This window comes from Terrapene carolina, unplaced genomic scaffold (genome assembly GCF_002925995.2).
Source record: "Terrapene carolina triunguis isolate 2854851 unplaced genomic scaffold, T_m_triunguis-2.0 Scaffold193, whole genome shotgun sequence".
NCBI lineage: Eukaryota > Metazoa > Chordata > Testudines > Emydidae > Terrapene > Terrapene triunguis.
This window is the reverse complement of record NW_020664544.1, coordinates 1,080,668-1,095,617: the sequence shown is the minus strand read 5'-3', so window position 1 is coordinate 1,095,617 and position 14,950 is coordinate 1,080,668. Positions and strand designations below refer to the sequence as shown.

Below are 14,950 nucleotides of genomic sequence, written 5' to 3'. Positions count from 1 at the left end.
GGGGTCATCTGAGGTCACAGACCCAGACCCAGGAGAGCAAATGGGGTCATCTGAGGTCACTGGACAAGTAATGGGGTCATCTGAGGTCACAGACCCAGATCCAGGGGAGCAAATGGGGTCATCTGAGGTCACGGGCCCACTCTGAGAGCAGGGAATGGGGTCATCTGAGGCCACTGAAGAAGTAATGGGGTCATCTCAGGTCACAGGTCCAGATTTAGGGGAGCAAATGGGGTCATCTGAGGTCACTAGATAAGTAATGGGGGTCATCTGAGGTCACAGGTCCAGTCCTAGGGCTTGTAATGGGGGTCATCTGAGGTCACTGGACAGGTAATGGGGTCACCTGAGGTCAAGACCCAGACCCAGGGCAGGAAACGGGGTTATCTGGGGTCACTGGACAGGTAATGGGGCCATGTAAGGTCACAGGACCAGCTCCCCCAGGTGTTCCTGGCCATTCCCCCACCAGTGTGTCCCGGTTCGCAGCTCTGACACGTGGTTGCCACTTTGCGGGCCCCCCCCCCCCCCCCCCCCCCGGGCCCCCCCCCCCCCGGGTCCCCGCCCCCCCCCCCCCCCCCGCCCCGTGCTGAGACCGCGGCGCTTCCCGCTGCAGGAGCCTCAGTGTCACGGCGCCCCCTCGTGGCCACACTTCAGCGCCCATCAGTCCCCGCGGTGGAACTACAGCTCCCATCAGTCCCCGCGGTGGAACTACAACTCCCATCAGTCCCCGCGGTGACACGGCATCTCCCAGCAGTCCCCGCGGCAGGCGTCTCCCGGAAGCTCCTGACCCTGCAATGGTCGGACGCTGTGATTGGCTGATGCGGGGAGGTCACATGACCCGAGTCCACGGGAAGATGGCGGAGCAGGCGGGCGCCTCGCCCGAGGACCCCTGGGGGAAGGTGAGTCCCGGGAGCGGGACGGCGGCCGGCGCGGGACACACCGCGGGGCCCTTCTCCCCGGGAGAGGGCGACACCCCCCTCTGGCACCCGCCGGGCTCAGTCCCCCAGGCCCGGAGCCGGGTCACAGCGGGCGCAGGGGCCTGGTGGGAGGGTGGGTCGGGGCTGGGGAAGCCCAAGGGCGGGGGCTTGTGGGGGCAGAAGTCAGGTGGGGTCACGTCAGGACTGGGGTCAGGTCAGGGATGGGGCCAGGGGTCAGGGATGGGGTCAGGACTGGGGTCACATCAGGGATGGGGCCAGGGATCAGGTCAGGGATGGGGTCAGGACTGGAGTCACGTCAGTGATGGGGTCAGGACTGGGGTCACGTCAGGAGTGGGGCCAGGGGTCACATCAGGAGTGGGGTCACATCAGGGATGAGGCCAGGGGTCAGGTCAGGTGTCCAACCTCCCTGTGACCATGCAGGTTCCCAGCTCTGTGCCAGAGGAGGCAGATTTCTGAAGGGATGTGACTGGACGCAAAGCCACTGGCTGGTGGCGCTCCTGGGGCATCTTGCCTTTTACTGCATAAAGAGAATCAGATACCATTGCTGACTTATTCTCTGCCCATCGCCCCCAGACATTGGGAAGGGACAGAAACCCTCCTGTATCGGACACAAGCCAACTCTGGGCAGCTGGGATTGGGGAGGAACCATCCAATATGGGTGGATTATTCCACAATTCTACATTTCTGTCACTGCAAAATCTTGACTGTCTTGGGAAAACCTCTCTCAAGTAGGTCCAAGAAGTTAAATACACTTAGGGCCAGATTTGTAAAGGTGTTTAGATGCCTAGTGGGATTTTGCAAAGGAACTAAGGCCCACAACCTCAAATCAATGGAAGTTTGTGTGACCCAGGATTTAGGTTTTTAGGCACTTTTCGGTATGCCACTAAGTGCCTATCTGCTCCTTTAGGTAGCTAACTCCCTTTACAGATCTGATCCTTGGTTCCTTGGGGGAGGCCTTATGTAACTGCTGCCAATGGAGGGACACTAACCAAGCAGGGGACTTGGCTGTTGAATGCACTTAGGTTTCCTGCTTAGCATATCCAGGGAACAGTGTATCTTGAGAGTCATACCCAGAGGCTGAGCTTTCACTTTCTATGAATGTTTCATCCTCCTGAACGCCTGGAGCAGAGCTACCTGGTCATTTGTCTTTTCTTGTATTCAGTCTTAACATTCAGATAAATGTAACAACGTAAAAGGGGGAGGAAGTGTTGACTATGTGTCCATAAGTGCCCAAAGTCTGTGCAGGAACCAGGGTCAGATTTTCACAATTGCTCAACACCCAGCTTCTCCTGTTGTCCTCAATGTGCATATGCTTTTGAAAATCTGACCATGTATTCCTAGAATAAAGTGTAGTAAAACTGTAACCAGATCAACCCTGCAGTCACAGCCTTGTTAAACTGAAGAACAAACCAGTGTTTCAGCCTGCAAGGGAATTGGGCAGCATTGTTTTTCTGGAAAGCGGATGTGTTGTGTGGGGGCTCATGGGACCACCCACATTGTTATAAATGGAGATATCCCATCTCCTAGAACTGGAGGGGACCTTGAAAGGTCATCGAGTCCAGCCCCCTGCCTTCACTAGCAGGACTAAGTACTGATTTTGCCCCAGATCCCTAAGTGGCCCCCTCAAGTATTGAACTCACAACCCTGGGTTTAGCAGGCCAATGCTCAAACCACTGAGCTATCCCTCCCCTGCACTTAGCTGGTGAACAAGAGCCCCAGCATGACTTGCTGTCACGTGTTGGCACAATAGTTTATTGCGCAAAAAAGCAAATGCACTAAAGAGGAAACTGCCTCACTCACTGGTTGGTTTCTTTTTCTCTCTTCTCTTCCCGTTTTCTCATGCTGTAATTCGCTCATCCTACAATGCACCAGGTGGATTCTGCATACAGTGACAGTGGACTGGATCCCTGTGAGTAGCTTTGTGTCCTCTTCTCCCAAACTCTGTCAGGTCACAGCTGACTAAATGGGCCAGGGAGCCCTGGTCACTTTTGTTCTTTGCTCTAGCTTATGCTGTTAGAAGAGGGACAATCTGGTCAAATTTGGCCCAAATCCAGAGTCTCTAATCAGACCCTTTGGCCTTTTAAAGCAAGACTAACATCTCCTCATCGGAAAAGCAGCACAGTCGCGATCATCGATGTATTCTTTGCTCCTTTAATGAGAGGCTCTTGGAGCACTTCGCAAGTCTCCCAGAATGTATTTTCCCCATTTTACAGACAGGGAACCGGGTGTAAAGGATATTAGAGTTACACTGCTGTGTTTTAGTTGGCTTTCATGTCTGGTCCCAATGGCTTTTCAGCATTCATCGTACCTATCTGCACACTGACTGGGACTGCAACAGCTGCTAATCCCTGGAGCTGGTTGCCCTGTGACTTGCCTCGCAGAGTTGATCCCTTTGCTGTCCCAGTTTGCAGTGTCTCTGGGGGTTAATGACACTTACTCACTGCCTCCTGCATGACTTAGGGAAATACGGTGTGGTATTTTCTCTTTCAGCGCTGTTTGTGGAAAGCACCAGGAAAGGAAGCATTGTATCCCGAGCTAACAGCATTGGCTCCACCAGTGCCTCCTCAGTCCCCAATACAGGTATGGTCCCTTCTCTATGTTCCACCAGCTTCTCCAGCACTTCAGTTAATAGGGGTTTTTCCCACTCTCTCACTCATATTCCTGTTCAGTCTCATTCTCCTTAGGTAGCTGTTCTGTAAGAGACTGTGATTGCAAGAGCTTCTTCTGCCAGCTAGAGCATAAGTCTTGCCCTTGGGTAGGGAGGATGGTGTCCTGGCTTCCTGCAGGGCAGTTTGATGGGACTCTCCTGGTAATGGAGAACAGAGGAGAGCTGGAGCGAAGTGCTGAAGAAACTTCTTGGCTGAGGTTTTTGAGTGCTGAGTGGTGATGGATGCCCACTCTGAGACACCTTAAAGGGGCCTGATTCCAGGAAGTGCTGAAAAGTTGGCCCCTCTGCGGAAGGGATCTCAGCTTAGACACCCAGTCCCTCTTGAAATCTGTAATGCAGCAGAGCCCTTCTAGTGAGAATCCTGCCTAGACAAGCCAGGGCCCAACCCCAGGGGCCTGCAGGAGAAGCAGTTGGCACCTAGTATCTTTGTTATTGGCCTCTGCTATAGTGAATTTCCCCAGCTGCTCATTCATGCTGTGGGCTGTTGTCAGCAGAGATGCCCTTGGACAGGTGGATCTTTACTGTGTTTTGGCCCCATCCTTTTGAAAGAGCTGTTTGGAGCTAGTCCATCCAATCGGTAGCTAAGTGGTGTCCCTGGGAGGTGTTCTCAGGCACAGGTGTCTAAATGATCCCCAGTCCAGACACTGCCTGGGTTCTGTGTTGCCTCAGTAACTGGAGGTATCCGTTTTTGTCTCTGCTTCCTGGGCTCTGGGAGCTGCCATGTGCCCCCAGAGCTGACGGTGACCATTCTTCCGCTGCAGATGATGAAGACAGCGATTATCACCAGGAAACCTACAAAGAGTCATACAAGGACCGGCGCAGACGCGCCCACACCCAGGCTGAGCAGAAGAGACGAGATGCCATCAAGGTAACCTCAGAGCAGCTAGCAGGCTGCTCCTTTGCATGAGAATTCAGACAGCGCCTTCCTTTCACATCAGACCCAGAGGGTCCATTATTCTACGGCACCAGCACCTAGTGTTATTTAGCTGTTAAATTCCATGTTCCCCCAAACATTCAGGATGCTGTAGGGCAGTGGTTCCCAAACTTGGGACGCCGCTTGTGTAGGGAAAGCCCCTGGCGGGCCGGGCCGGTTTGTTTACCTGCCCCGTCCGCAGGTTCGGCCGATCGCGGGAAGTGCGCGCTGCTTCCAGCAGCTCCCATTGGCCTGGAGCGGCGAACCGCGGCCAGTGGGAGCCGCGATCGGCCGAACCTGCGGACGGGGCAGGTAAACAAACCGGCCCGGCCCGCCAGGGGCTTTCCCTACACAAGCCGCGTCCCAAGTTTGGGAAACACTGCTGTAGGGGGTTTGTATCAACCTGGGGGAGCTGTAGCTTTCCACCTTGTTAAACCATCTACCCAGCCAGCTGCCATCATCCCATGCTGTTGAATCTAAAACACCCTGTCACTTCCGCTCTGCTCCCCCACAGAAAGGCTACGATGACTTGCAGGCCATTGTTCCCACGTGCCAGCAGCAAGACTTCTCCATTGGCTCCCAGAAACTGAGCAAAGCCATCGTCCTGCAGAAAAGTGAGTTTGGGGACTGGGGGGGAGTGATTTCGGGGCCTGTGCTGGCATTCCTAACAGCTGTGACAAATAGCTTCTGCGCTGGACGGCTGTACTCCTCTGGTCACTGAGTGGGGTACTGGCCAGCCAGAATTGGAGCCACCTCCATTCATGGGGGTTCGATGGGGAAAGTCCTCTGAGCTGTTAAACCCTCCCTGCAGACATTCAAAACTAAAATGGTAGGTGCTTTGTTCCAGGCCTCACTGAGTTGTCTGCTCCCTCCCAGCTGGCTCTGCAGGTTGACACTGTCCTGGTCTCTTGCTGAGGGTAACACTTGTGCAATCAGCCTAGAGTGCAAGGGAGGCACACGGTTACAGCTGCCTAGCCCAGCCCAGCCCAGCCCCCGTACCCTCCAGTCACCCCCTTCTTGCAGCTCACAGGCATCTAAACCACTTAGGTTGAGGGTGGAAGACTGTCTAGGGCTTAGGAGGCTGAGACTCCTCCCAGCTTGGCCACTGCTAGCGTATGATCTAGAGCACCTCGCTGTCCCTCCCAGGAGCTGGGTTGTGAAGCACTGAGACCCTCTGAGGAGAGGAGGCACAGGGGAGCCTGGCTCCTGGTCAGTTTGGATGCATGAGGCCTGTGGGGATGAAATCTAGGGCCATGAATCAATCCTGCAGGTGCCCCAGTTTCTGCTCATCCTGTCCCCTGCTGAGCGACATCACTGTGACCTCTGATCTGTCTTGAGCATCCTAAATCCTCGTCCTCCCTTTGCTTTTCAGCCATTGACTACATTCAGTTCCTCCATAAGGAGAAGAAGAAGCAGGAGGAGGAAGTTTCTACACTCAGGAAAGATGTCACAGCTTTGAAGATCATGAAAGTGTAAGGAGCAACTTGTCACACATCTCCCACCCCGAGGGGCCAGGGAGACGGACACCCTGTGTTACACATACTGCAGCAGACGCCCACCATACTCACCTTTTTCTCCCCCTCTGTCCTGTGCAATTCCATCCCAGGGCTGGTTAGTATCGGACACAGATCCCAGTACAGTGCAAAGGGCATGGGCTGAGCAAGGGGCCCCAGCCGGTTCCTGGATCTCCTCTCCACCATGGAAGGGAGGCCATGAGTTCCCTAAAGGAATTTAAGCCCAGAGCCTGCTACCTTCACCATACAGCCAGTCTGAGTGTCGCCTTATGGTCCTAACAAGCAAAGTTAACACGAACAAGCAAACACTGCGGCATATCTTTGGTCTCTCACACCTCAAACAGAGCTCTGGAAAGTGTCTGAGGCCAGAGCTGGCTTCCCGAGCCTGCCATTTTATCCAGGTTTCTTTGGTTTGTTTCAGAAACTATGAGCAGATTGTGAAAGCTCATCAGGCTAATCCAAATGAGGGGAAAGACCAGGTCTCTGACCAAGTCAAGTTTAATGTTTTCCAAGGCATCATGGATTCACTGTTCCAGTCCTTTAATGCCTCCATCTCGGTAACAAGTTTTCAGGAACTTTCAGCCTGTGTCTTCACCTGGATTGAAGAGCACTGTAAGCCACAGGTAAGGACTAGGAGCCACACACAAAGTAACACGGGGCAAGCGCCTGCATAGGGCCAGATAGCTACAGTAGATACAAATGCAAAGCAATGCACATTGGAGGGAACTGCTTGAACTATTCGTACACCTTACTGGGCTCTAATTAACCAGAGCCAGGGCCAGTTCAGCACCTGGCAGCAGTCCAAGCACATTAGGAGGTTTAAAGACCAGGATGGAGATAGTGAATGCAGTTCCGGTCACCCCATCTCAAAGAGGATAAAGCACAAGTAGACAGTTCAGAGACAAGTGACGAGAACGACTAGGGGCACGGAAAGCCTGGGACTGTCTACCAGAGGCAGAACAGGGGACATGATAAAGAGATGCAAAATTGTGCCTGGGGCTGAGGAGGGAGATGGATAACTTCTGTTCTCCCTGTCTCGTAATGAGCAAAGGGACCGTGTGTGAAATTGAAAGTGGCAAATTCAAAATGAATAGAGGGAGAAACTTTCCCCCGACATGCAGCTGGCAGGGTAGTGCTGTCTGCCACAGGAGATCAGGCAAACCCAAGGGTACATCTACACTGCAAAACCCCCTGCAGCAGCGAGGCTCAGAGCCCAGGCTCTGCAAATCGGTAGAGGGGGGTGTTTCAGAGCCCAGGCTCTAGCCTGAGTGGGCACATCTACTCTGCTATTTTGAGCCCCAGAGCGCAAGCTCTGCAAGCCCGAGTTACCTGACCCAGGCTCTGAAACTTGCTGCTGTGGGGTTCATTTCTCAGCATAGAGATGCACTTAGCTGGCGAACAAGAGCCCCAGCATGAGACCAGCAAACACGAGCTTTGAGAGGGATAGAAACCCTCCTGCTTCAGAGCATAAGTGAGGCTCTAGCTCATGGGGGCTAAGGAGAACCTTCCCTGAGGGGCAGGTGGTCATACCACTCCTTGCACTAGGCTCTCTCGCTAAAGCAGCTGGTTCTGCTACTGTCAGACAGGAAACTGGCCAGGACTGGCCCTTGGTCTGATCCACGCTGGCAGGGCCTGTACTCCCAGTAATACCGAGGTACTGAAGCCATATACCCCCCACCCCCAGGTTTGTTCCCATAAACACCACTGTGCGTGGCTGACGCAACTGTTACCCAGCTGCCTTTCTACACACTTATTCCCCTCTGTAAGGAGTTCCCTGGCCTGTTCTGGAACCCACAGAGGCATTGCCAAGGTGCATGTTTCTTCGTCCTGCAGAGTGACTGATCCTGCCTCCTCCTTGTTCTCCTCAGACTCTGCGGGACATCGTGCTGGGGGTTCTGCATCAGCTGAAGAATCAACTCTATTGACTCTCTCCCTCCCGTGCCCCAGCAGCACAGGCCTGCACTCGTCATCCACACTGCTGTGGGGTGCCACCCAGCAGGGAGGGAGTTGGGAAACAGACTCCAGGAAGGGCTGGGCTGTTTCCTTCGGGGTTGTTCTTAAAGCTTCTCTCTGGATTATTTATTGTATTGACCAAAAACCAAAACTGGGCTGTACGTACCTCTCCACAGACCCTGTTGCAGTCTGTAGCACTAGAGGTTGTGTAGGGACTCAGTCAGCAGAGAAGGGAGTTTAGATGTGGATTAAATACACTTCTTGTTGCCCCAAAGGAAGGCAGGAGAGGCTCTCACCCAAACTGGCATGGCACTGAACGGACCTCGCCTGAGCCCCTGACTCTTTGCAAGAGTGGCAGTAGCTCAGCTGGTGGGAGGGATCTGCTTTGTAGCAGTCAGATTGTCCTGCTCCCTGTAGGGGGGGAATGGTATCATCTTAGCACTGCACATCTACTGCCTGGTGGGATGCATGCCCTGAAAACCACAGAGCCTGGGCGTGAGCTGTAGAACAGATGGAGCACAGGCTGTTTGGTTTCCAGGTAAGCACTTGCTGACATTGCAGCTACTCAGGCACAATGCAGGACGACCTCTCCCCACCAGAGCTAGTTGCCACATTAGGATTAAAGACTTTGGCTGGGCTATGAACCCTCCTGCACCAGGCAACAAACTGTCCTCTACAAAAGGGGGTTAGGAAGAAGCTTCCCTTGGCACAGGTTCTCCCATCACTGCAGGCTTTCTTGCACCTTCCTCTGAAGCAGCTGGTTCTAGTTACTGTCGAGATGGGTTCTGGACTAGCAATTCCTATGTGCCTCAATCCCGATCGTCTAGTTCTGCCTAGGGATGGAAGGCTGCTTGCTTTACCGGTGCAGAATGACTTTCCAAAAGGCCATGCAAAGGAAGCTGGTGGGTTGGCCCCTCACTGCCACAAGGAGAGGCACTTAATCCCACTGGTGAAGGGACTCTCCCTCTTGTGCAGATGATCATGGCCTCGGCCTTCACTTGAGCCAGCTGCTGACTTGGCCTTTTCGAGACTAGCCATGTTTCCTAAACAATTAAACACGAGTGCAGCTTTCGCTACAGCCTTCTCCAGCTTTATCGGCACAGAGGCTGATCTCTGTCGGGCTTTATATGACTTGGCACTTTTTGATGAAGTCACACTGTGGGAAAGTCGAATAGTGTAGCACAGAGCTGCCGTGAAGTCTAAGTAGACGTCTGCTCTTGTTTAGAACGATAGTTTTATAGATAATAAAGCCTTGATTTTTGTAATGCATTGAAGGAAAAAAAAATCACACTAACGTGTTACCAGTTGACGTTTTGCAGACAGCTGCTTGTCTGGGACAATTTAAATCAGTGACACCCTGTTTCTTTCACTGTAGCCCTACAGGTCTATTAACAGCAGATGGCAGCTGTCTGCTAAAGCAGCAATGGCATTTTACTACTCAAACAAGGTGACACTATTGGAATTACCCCAGCAAAGTGACTCTCTTACAACAGGATTTGTCGATTTTCAATTATGTTCCTGCCACACCTCTAAAAATCCCATGTTAATGGCTGTTGTGCATTTCTTTCAGTTTGGGTACGGTAGTTTCTTGGTGCTGGCTGTCTGCCTTTCAAACACTGAAGCAGGGGCATAATGTTTCCATTTAATCAAGGAAATATTCTTGTTGGTCTTGGATTTTATAAAACAAAGCACTTCTACAAAGCTTGCATTGAGTGTCCCTGTCAGTCCAAATGCAGCATACAGCCCCATGGAAGTTCAAGAGTTTGTTTGCAGTGACACGTCCAACTGAAGTGAATTGCACACAACAGGGGAAGCTACCGCTAGGCCCGTACTCAAGCACAGCCATGTAACTCTTGTAAGATGTTGCTTTGCTGTAAGGAAAGCACCCTGTTTGCAGAACCAATAGCCTGTGCTGGTTACTAATAAGTGGCATGTGTATTTCTCAAAGGACATTGCTTTTTACAAACCTCACTCAGGTGGAAATGAAATATTTTTCTATCATGAAAAGTAATTATAATAAATTTTTGCTAAGCATTTTAAGGATTGTCCCCCTCAGTTTATTTATTTCTGACACAGAATCATTGGGTTTGCTATGAGAGGTGATGAGGCAAGGGCCAATTTTTCAGAAGTGACTAGTGATTTCAGGATGCCCAGCTTGCCTCCTTAGCCAGTGTTATGGCAGCTGTATTGGAACAGCCCTCCCCACCTGCTCATCCCCCTGTTATCTGGGTGCCTGACTCCGACTGTTCTCAAAGCCATAGTGAAACCAGACTGGAATGCAAACAAGCTCCCTTTTGTGTGAGCAAAGCGGCCAAGACTCCAGAGAGCAGGCGGGAAGCCAGTCTTGCTACCACCAGAACATGCAGGGTGAGAAAGAATTATGGAAGCAGCAGGGCTAAGATGAGACACAGTGGCGTTTAATGAATCACACTCCTGTATACAGCATTACGGCATGGTAGATGCTGGGGGAAGCGTTTCCCACCCTCTCTATTAAATACACTGAGATGCTAGTACATCCCTACACAGTTAAACAACTAGTTTCTTTCCCCTCTCCTAGACGCTCCTTTTCTCCCTTTGCTAGAACAAACTCACCTACTTGTTGGCAATCCAACACACCCCTAGCCCAGTGGAGAGGCACCATCCCAACTGCTCATTGCAACAAAGGATAATAAAAACGGAACTCCACTGCAAATGAGAATATGATGGGGCCTGGAGCTGCCTCAACCCCTCTAGCCACCCTCCTGACTGCAAAGCATTTTAAAACATAAACATACATAAAAGACGCAGGACAAAACCAAGCCCTACAAACAGTGCAAGTTTCAGAAGCGGCTTCTGTTGGGTTCCACACTGGCCAATTTTCTCCCCTGGAGCAGTGGCTCCTGTCAGCAACTCAGACAGCCACCGGCAAAGTGACATTGTAATCCTCATCCGTCTCTATCCCAACTTCCTCCTGCACAAGAACAATGCAGCCTCTTTACCAAGAGCACAAAGGAGAGTTAAGCTGGCTGTACAGCACAGAGAGAATTCAGAAACAGGGCCCTTTCCAGCACTGTGGGACTTGCTGAGGGTTACACTTGCAGCAGAATAACTGCGGATGTGTGTTAGTCAAAGGCAGGTGGATATGGCCGTACTTACAAAGAACTGTTTCTTGCTTTTGGGGTAGCCCTCCAGAATTGCATCAAGTAGCTCAGTCGCCTGGTAAGACAAAATAATTTGAAAGAATATTTAGCTACGTTTCTTCAGGAAACAGACACATTAAGTGAAACCTGGGCAAGCTCACCAGTGGGACAAGCCTTAAGTACACAGCTTAGCAAAGGCCAAAGCATTAGCCCCCGTGGTCACAAGCAGTGAGGCTTCCTAGGGCGCATGCCTGCCTTGCACCCCCCCCCCCCCCCCCAACAGAGGCCACTACCCAGGCTGCTGAAGTCAGGTCTCCTCCCAGTTAGCCATTACACACAAATGAGAGGCTAATGGCCCCTACCAGACAGCTGTGGGGCTCCTTTCACCCCTATATTTCAGGGCTCTAAGTGATAACAATCTGCTTTGCTGCAATCCCACTGGTCCATTGAAAGTGGCAGTTTGGCATCACGATTAGACCGTAAACCCCCAAACAAGATGACTGGTGAGTGACAGAGGGAGCTGCCACTGGAAAGCCAGAGAGGATGGTTGGGAGCTTGTCTTGCTATGTCCATACATTGGAAAGCAGAAATCAGAGCCCAGGAAGAGGTCTCCCTGCCAGGATGGCTGCTCTCCCAGCACTAGAAACTATGGGATGGAAGCTGGAGAACAGCAGCATTAGAGTGGGGAGAAGTGGCCTTGTGGTTCCTCCTCCTGGGTGACACCAGAAGGGCCCAGGCATCGCCACTTCAAGACTAGCATAAGCTGAGTGTGCTACAGAGGTTCATACGTCAAGTAGTTCTTGGCTGGCTTGGCAGCAGGCTATGGAAGCAAGACCCACAGGGCTGCCCCATAAATCATTAAGTCGCTAGCATTTTTTCCCTGAATGAAACACCACGTCGCCTCTCGGGTATCATTGCCACCACCCAATGGTGCCCATCTACCCAATATTCATAATAAAGGTCGCTACCATTCTCTTCCTCCTTCTCCATTCTTTGCAGTACAGCTTTTTCTCGTTGTAAACCTGCAACCAACAAGACTGAGTGAGTAACATTAAACCCAACCACTCCCTAGTGTGAACCAAGGAACTACTGCTAGGAGGGGAGGCCAGGCCAGAGCAAGATGCTTATTTAGTGTTCAAGACCATCACACAGTGCAGGCAACTGACAAATAAGCTCTTTGGAAGTGGGTCTCCTTTTAAAATGGATGATTTGAGAGGCTAAAACGTTGAATTTCTGTATTAATAAAATGACAACCCAGAGCAAAGGGCTGCAGGCAAGAGTCACTCAGGAACTTACAGCTGCCCCCTCTAGATACACACACAACCTAAGGAAGCACACAGTGAAGGGTCTGCTGAGAACATTAGGGAGCAGGACATTTCCAACGACATCAGACTCTGGGATTGGCTCCATGCTGGAGTTAGCCATACTTAAAGCTGACCAGCACTTCAGCATGCCTGGCAGGTAATGCCCAGGTAGCGTGATCAGACATCAGAGATGAGGCCACAAAAGCACAGCCCTAGCCTATGAACAGGAACATTGGGAAGTTAATTGAGGAGAGGACAGTTTGTGCTAGAGTTTCAAACCTCTCCCACAACCACTCCAATTCTTCAGTGTTTGATGTCAGATTCGAAACGTCTATCAGCATTCTAAGGTGCCTTTCATCCTCACATTCAGACACACCACCTGCTTACAGAAATAGAAGACCCGTCCAGAAGGGACAAGCTATTCCCTGTCTACCTCTAAGGATAATTTATTCAGCATTTTGTTAAGACAAGTAGCATTGAGCTGGGCTCTCGGCTGCTGTGTTCAGTGGCACAGCCTCTTCCAGCTCTTTACCTTCTCTTTCTCTTCAGGAGTCACATGGTTGGCTGCAGATTTAATTCGCTCCAGTTTCTCTGTGTAACTGGCACAATCTTTTTTTAACTCTTCAATCTCTTTAATCATCTCTGGGGTTGTCATTGAGCCATTCAGATCCTTCAGTTCTGGAATGGAATCGCTAGTTACCCAGGGATGCCCACAGCTAAAGCTCAACAGCTAGCATTAATGTCTGCATGACGCCACACTCCATGCTGGCACCGCAATGCGATGCCTCAAAACACACGCTCCATGCTGGTGCCACACTGCGCTGCCTCACACACACTCCATGCCGGTTCAGCTTCAGAGCTAATCTACTTTGAAATAAACCTGGCAGTAGAAGTGGAAATTCAAACACACCTGATTCCATATGGCGGCAGCTCTGTTGAAGGGTTTGTACTTTTGAAGAAAGTTCCGAGATTTCATTGTCCAAGGCTTTAAGCTCAGAGTCACTCACTGTGGGAAACTGATCCTGAGAGAGAAGAAAGATGATGCATTATGAATTACAGAAAACAGTCACCACCACCCATTTTTGACAGAGATCTTAGAGACATTTGTTCCCATGACAGCTTGCTGCAGTTCTTGAGATCAGCCATACACAGTGTGCTCCTAAAGGTATCATCTCCATTGGTTATGAGGGGATGGGAAGAGTGCTGATAAATGGGCTAGAATGGCATAGCTTTGGTCATTGTTAATATTAACAAAAGTTCATATTTATTACATTATAGTCTAAACTGGTGACATTGTCTAGGATGTTACAGACAGCAGAAACAGCAGGGTTTACGTTATTGAACAGCGGAGTGCTGGGTTCCTTTAAACAAATAATCCAAAGTAAAAGGAAGAACGAAGCATTTGAATGGAATAAACGCAAAACAGCATATGTTGCTTTGAAGTGTGAGGAAAGCCGCAGGTGCCCACATAAACATACATACTGGAGTCGCCTAGTGCATTTTGTGCTGGACCGCTATGTCAATAAAAGCTTCTTGACAGTGTCTCCTCTGTGCCTGATGCAGCACCAAGAGTGCTGTTAGCACGTTAACAAAGACCGCAAGGAAGGCCGTGCCTCGCCAAAAGGCTTTCATTGGGGCTGGTCTGTTTAGTTTTTCACTCAACATTGTTTTTGTTTCCTAGGGAAATTGAACAGATTCATCTCACCTGGTCTGGAAAGTATATTTTCTGTTTCCCATAAGCCTTCTCTCTTATTTTCCCTTGTTGAGCCAGCTGCTCCAGTGCTTTCACCACAGCCTGATGCAAAGAGGCACAGGAGTCCACATGAGAACTGGACAGAGCACCAGAAAGCTACCCCTGGGGACTAAGCTGGGCAGGGAAGAGATGAACTAGACAGGCCTTAAGGGCTGTGTGTGTTGTTACAGCTACAGATATGGTATCTGCCCACGCAGCCAACCATCTGTGCATCTATCCAAGGGGCTCCCGCTGCCACCCACCACCTGCCTGCAATATGGGTTAGTGAGAGGCTGGGGGTTTCTCGCGCTGCTGTGGGACAATCTCTGGGGAAGGGAGGCAGTGGCAGAGTGAGCTCCCACCCATCTGGCGGGGTCACTAACATGCTTCTTGCTTGGGTGGAAGGCTCCGACCCGCCTTGGTGCCACAGGGGCCTTGCTCCAAGCATCCAATCCGTGGAGATGGGGGGGGAGACTGGGGAGCCTCTATAGCAGGTGCATCGGGGCAGGCTCCTAGCTCTGCCTGCCTCTCACCGTCTTGCCCAGCCCATGCTCCCGCTGCAGGTTCCCGAAGGCGTCCTGGGCGCTGTGTGGCCGATTCTGGTCCCGGAGGTAGCGGAGCAGGATTGCGGCGGCTCCTCCTGCAGGGAAGAGAGCGGGACAAGAGGCTCAGCGCCCGGGCTTGGCCACAGCAGAGGCAAGGGAGTGCGGCCTGGCCCTTGGGAGGGGAGGTCGGAAAGGGGCCAGGTCCGGTGGGGGGTGGTCAGGCAGGAGGGAAGGGTGGCTTGGTCCTTGGGGAGAGGGGGCGCGGACTCC

General features: G+C 51.7%; 2 protein-coding genes across 2 annotated transcripts in view; one reads left to right on the top strand and one right to left on the bottom strand.

The window, feature by feature from the left end:
• Positions 1 to 821: 821 nt before the first annotated feature.
• MLX (MAX dimerization protein MLX) lies at positions 822 to 10,020 on the top strand. The gene is made up of 8 exons (XM_024193471.1): positions 822 to 893; positions 2,805 to 2,841; positions 3,423 to 3,512; positions 4,362 to 4,468; positions 5,028 to 5,127; positions 5,886 to 5,985; positions 6,449 to 6,650; positions 7,896 to 10,020. Exons 1-8 carry the CDS (start codon positions 828 to 830, stop codon positions 7,950 to 7,952), a joined length of 759 nt encoding a protein of 252 aa, XP_024049239.1. The 5' UTR covers positions 822 to 827; the 3' UTR covers positions 7,953 to 10,020.
• Positions 10,021 to 10,376: 356 nt separating this feature from the next.
• PSMC3IP (PSMC3 interacting protein) overlaps positions 10,377 to 14,950 on the bottom strand; it is a 6,320-nt gene continuing 1,746 nt past the window's right edge. The window contains exons 2-8 of the mRNA XM_026654654.1: positions 14,669 to 14,775; positions 14,109 to 14,198; positions 13,314 to 13,425; positions 12,936 to 13,081; positions 12,068 to 12,121; positions 11,116 to 11,175; positions 10,377 to 10,930 (exon numbers count right to left, since the gene is read on the bottom strand). Coding sequence (XP_026510439.1) covers positions 10,871 to 10,930; positions 11,116 to 11,175; positions 12,068 to 12,121; positions 12,936 to 13,081; positions 13,314 to 13,425; positions 14,109 to 14,198; positions 14,669 to 14,775 — 629 coding nt within the window. The 3' untranslated portion in view covers positions 10,377 to 10,870. The remainder of the gene's footprint in view (positions 10,931 to 11,115; positions 11,176 to 12,067; positions 12,122 to 12,935; positions 13,082 to 13,313; positions 13,426 to 14,108; positions 14,199 to 14,668; positions 14,776 to 14,950) is intronic.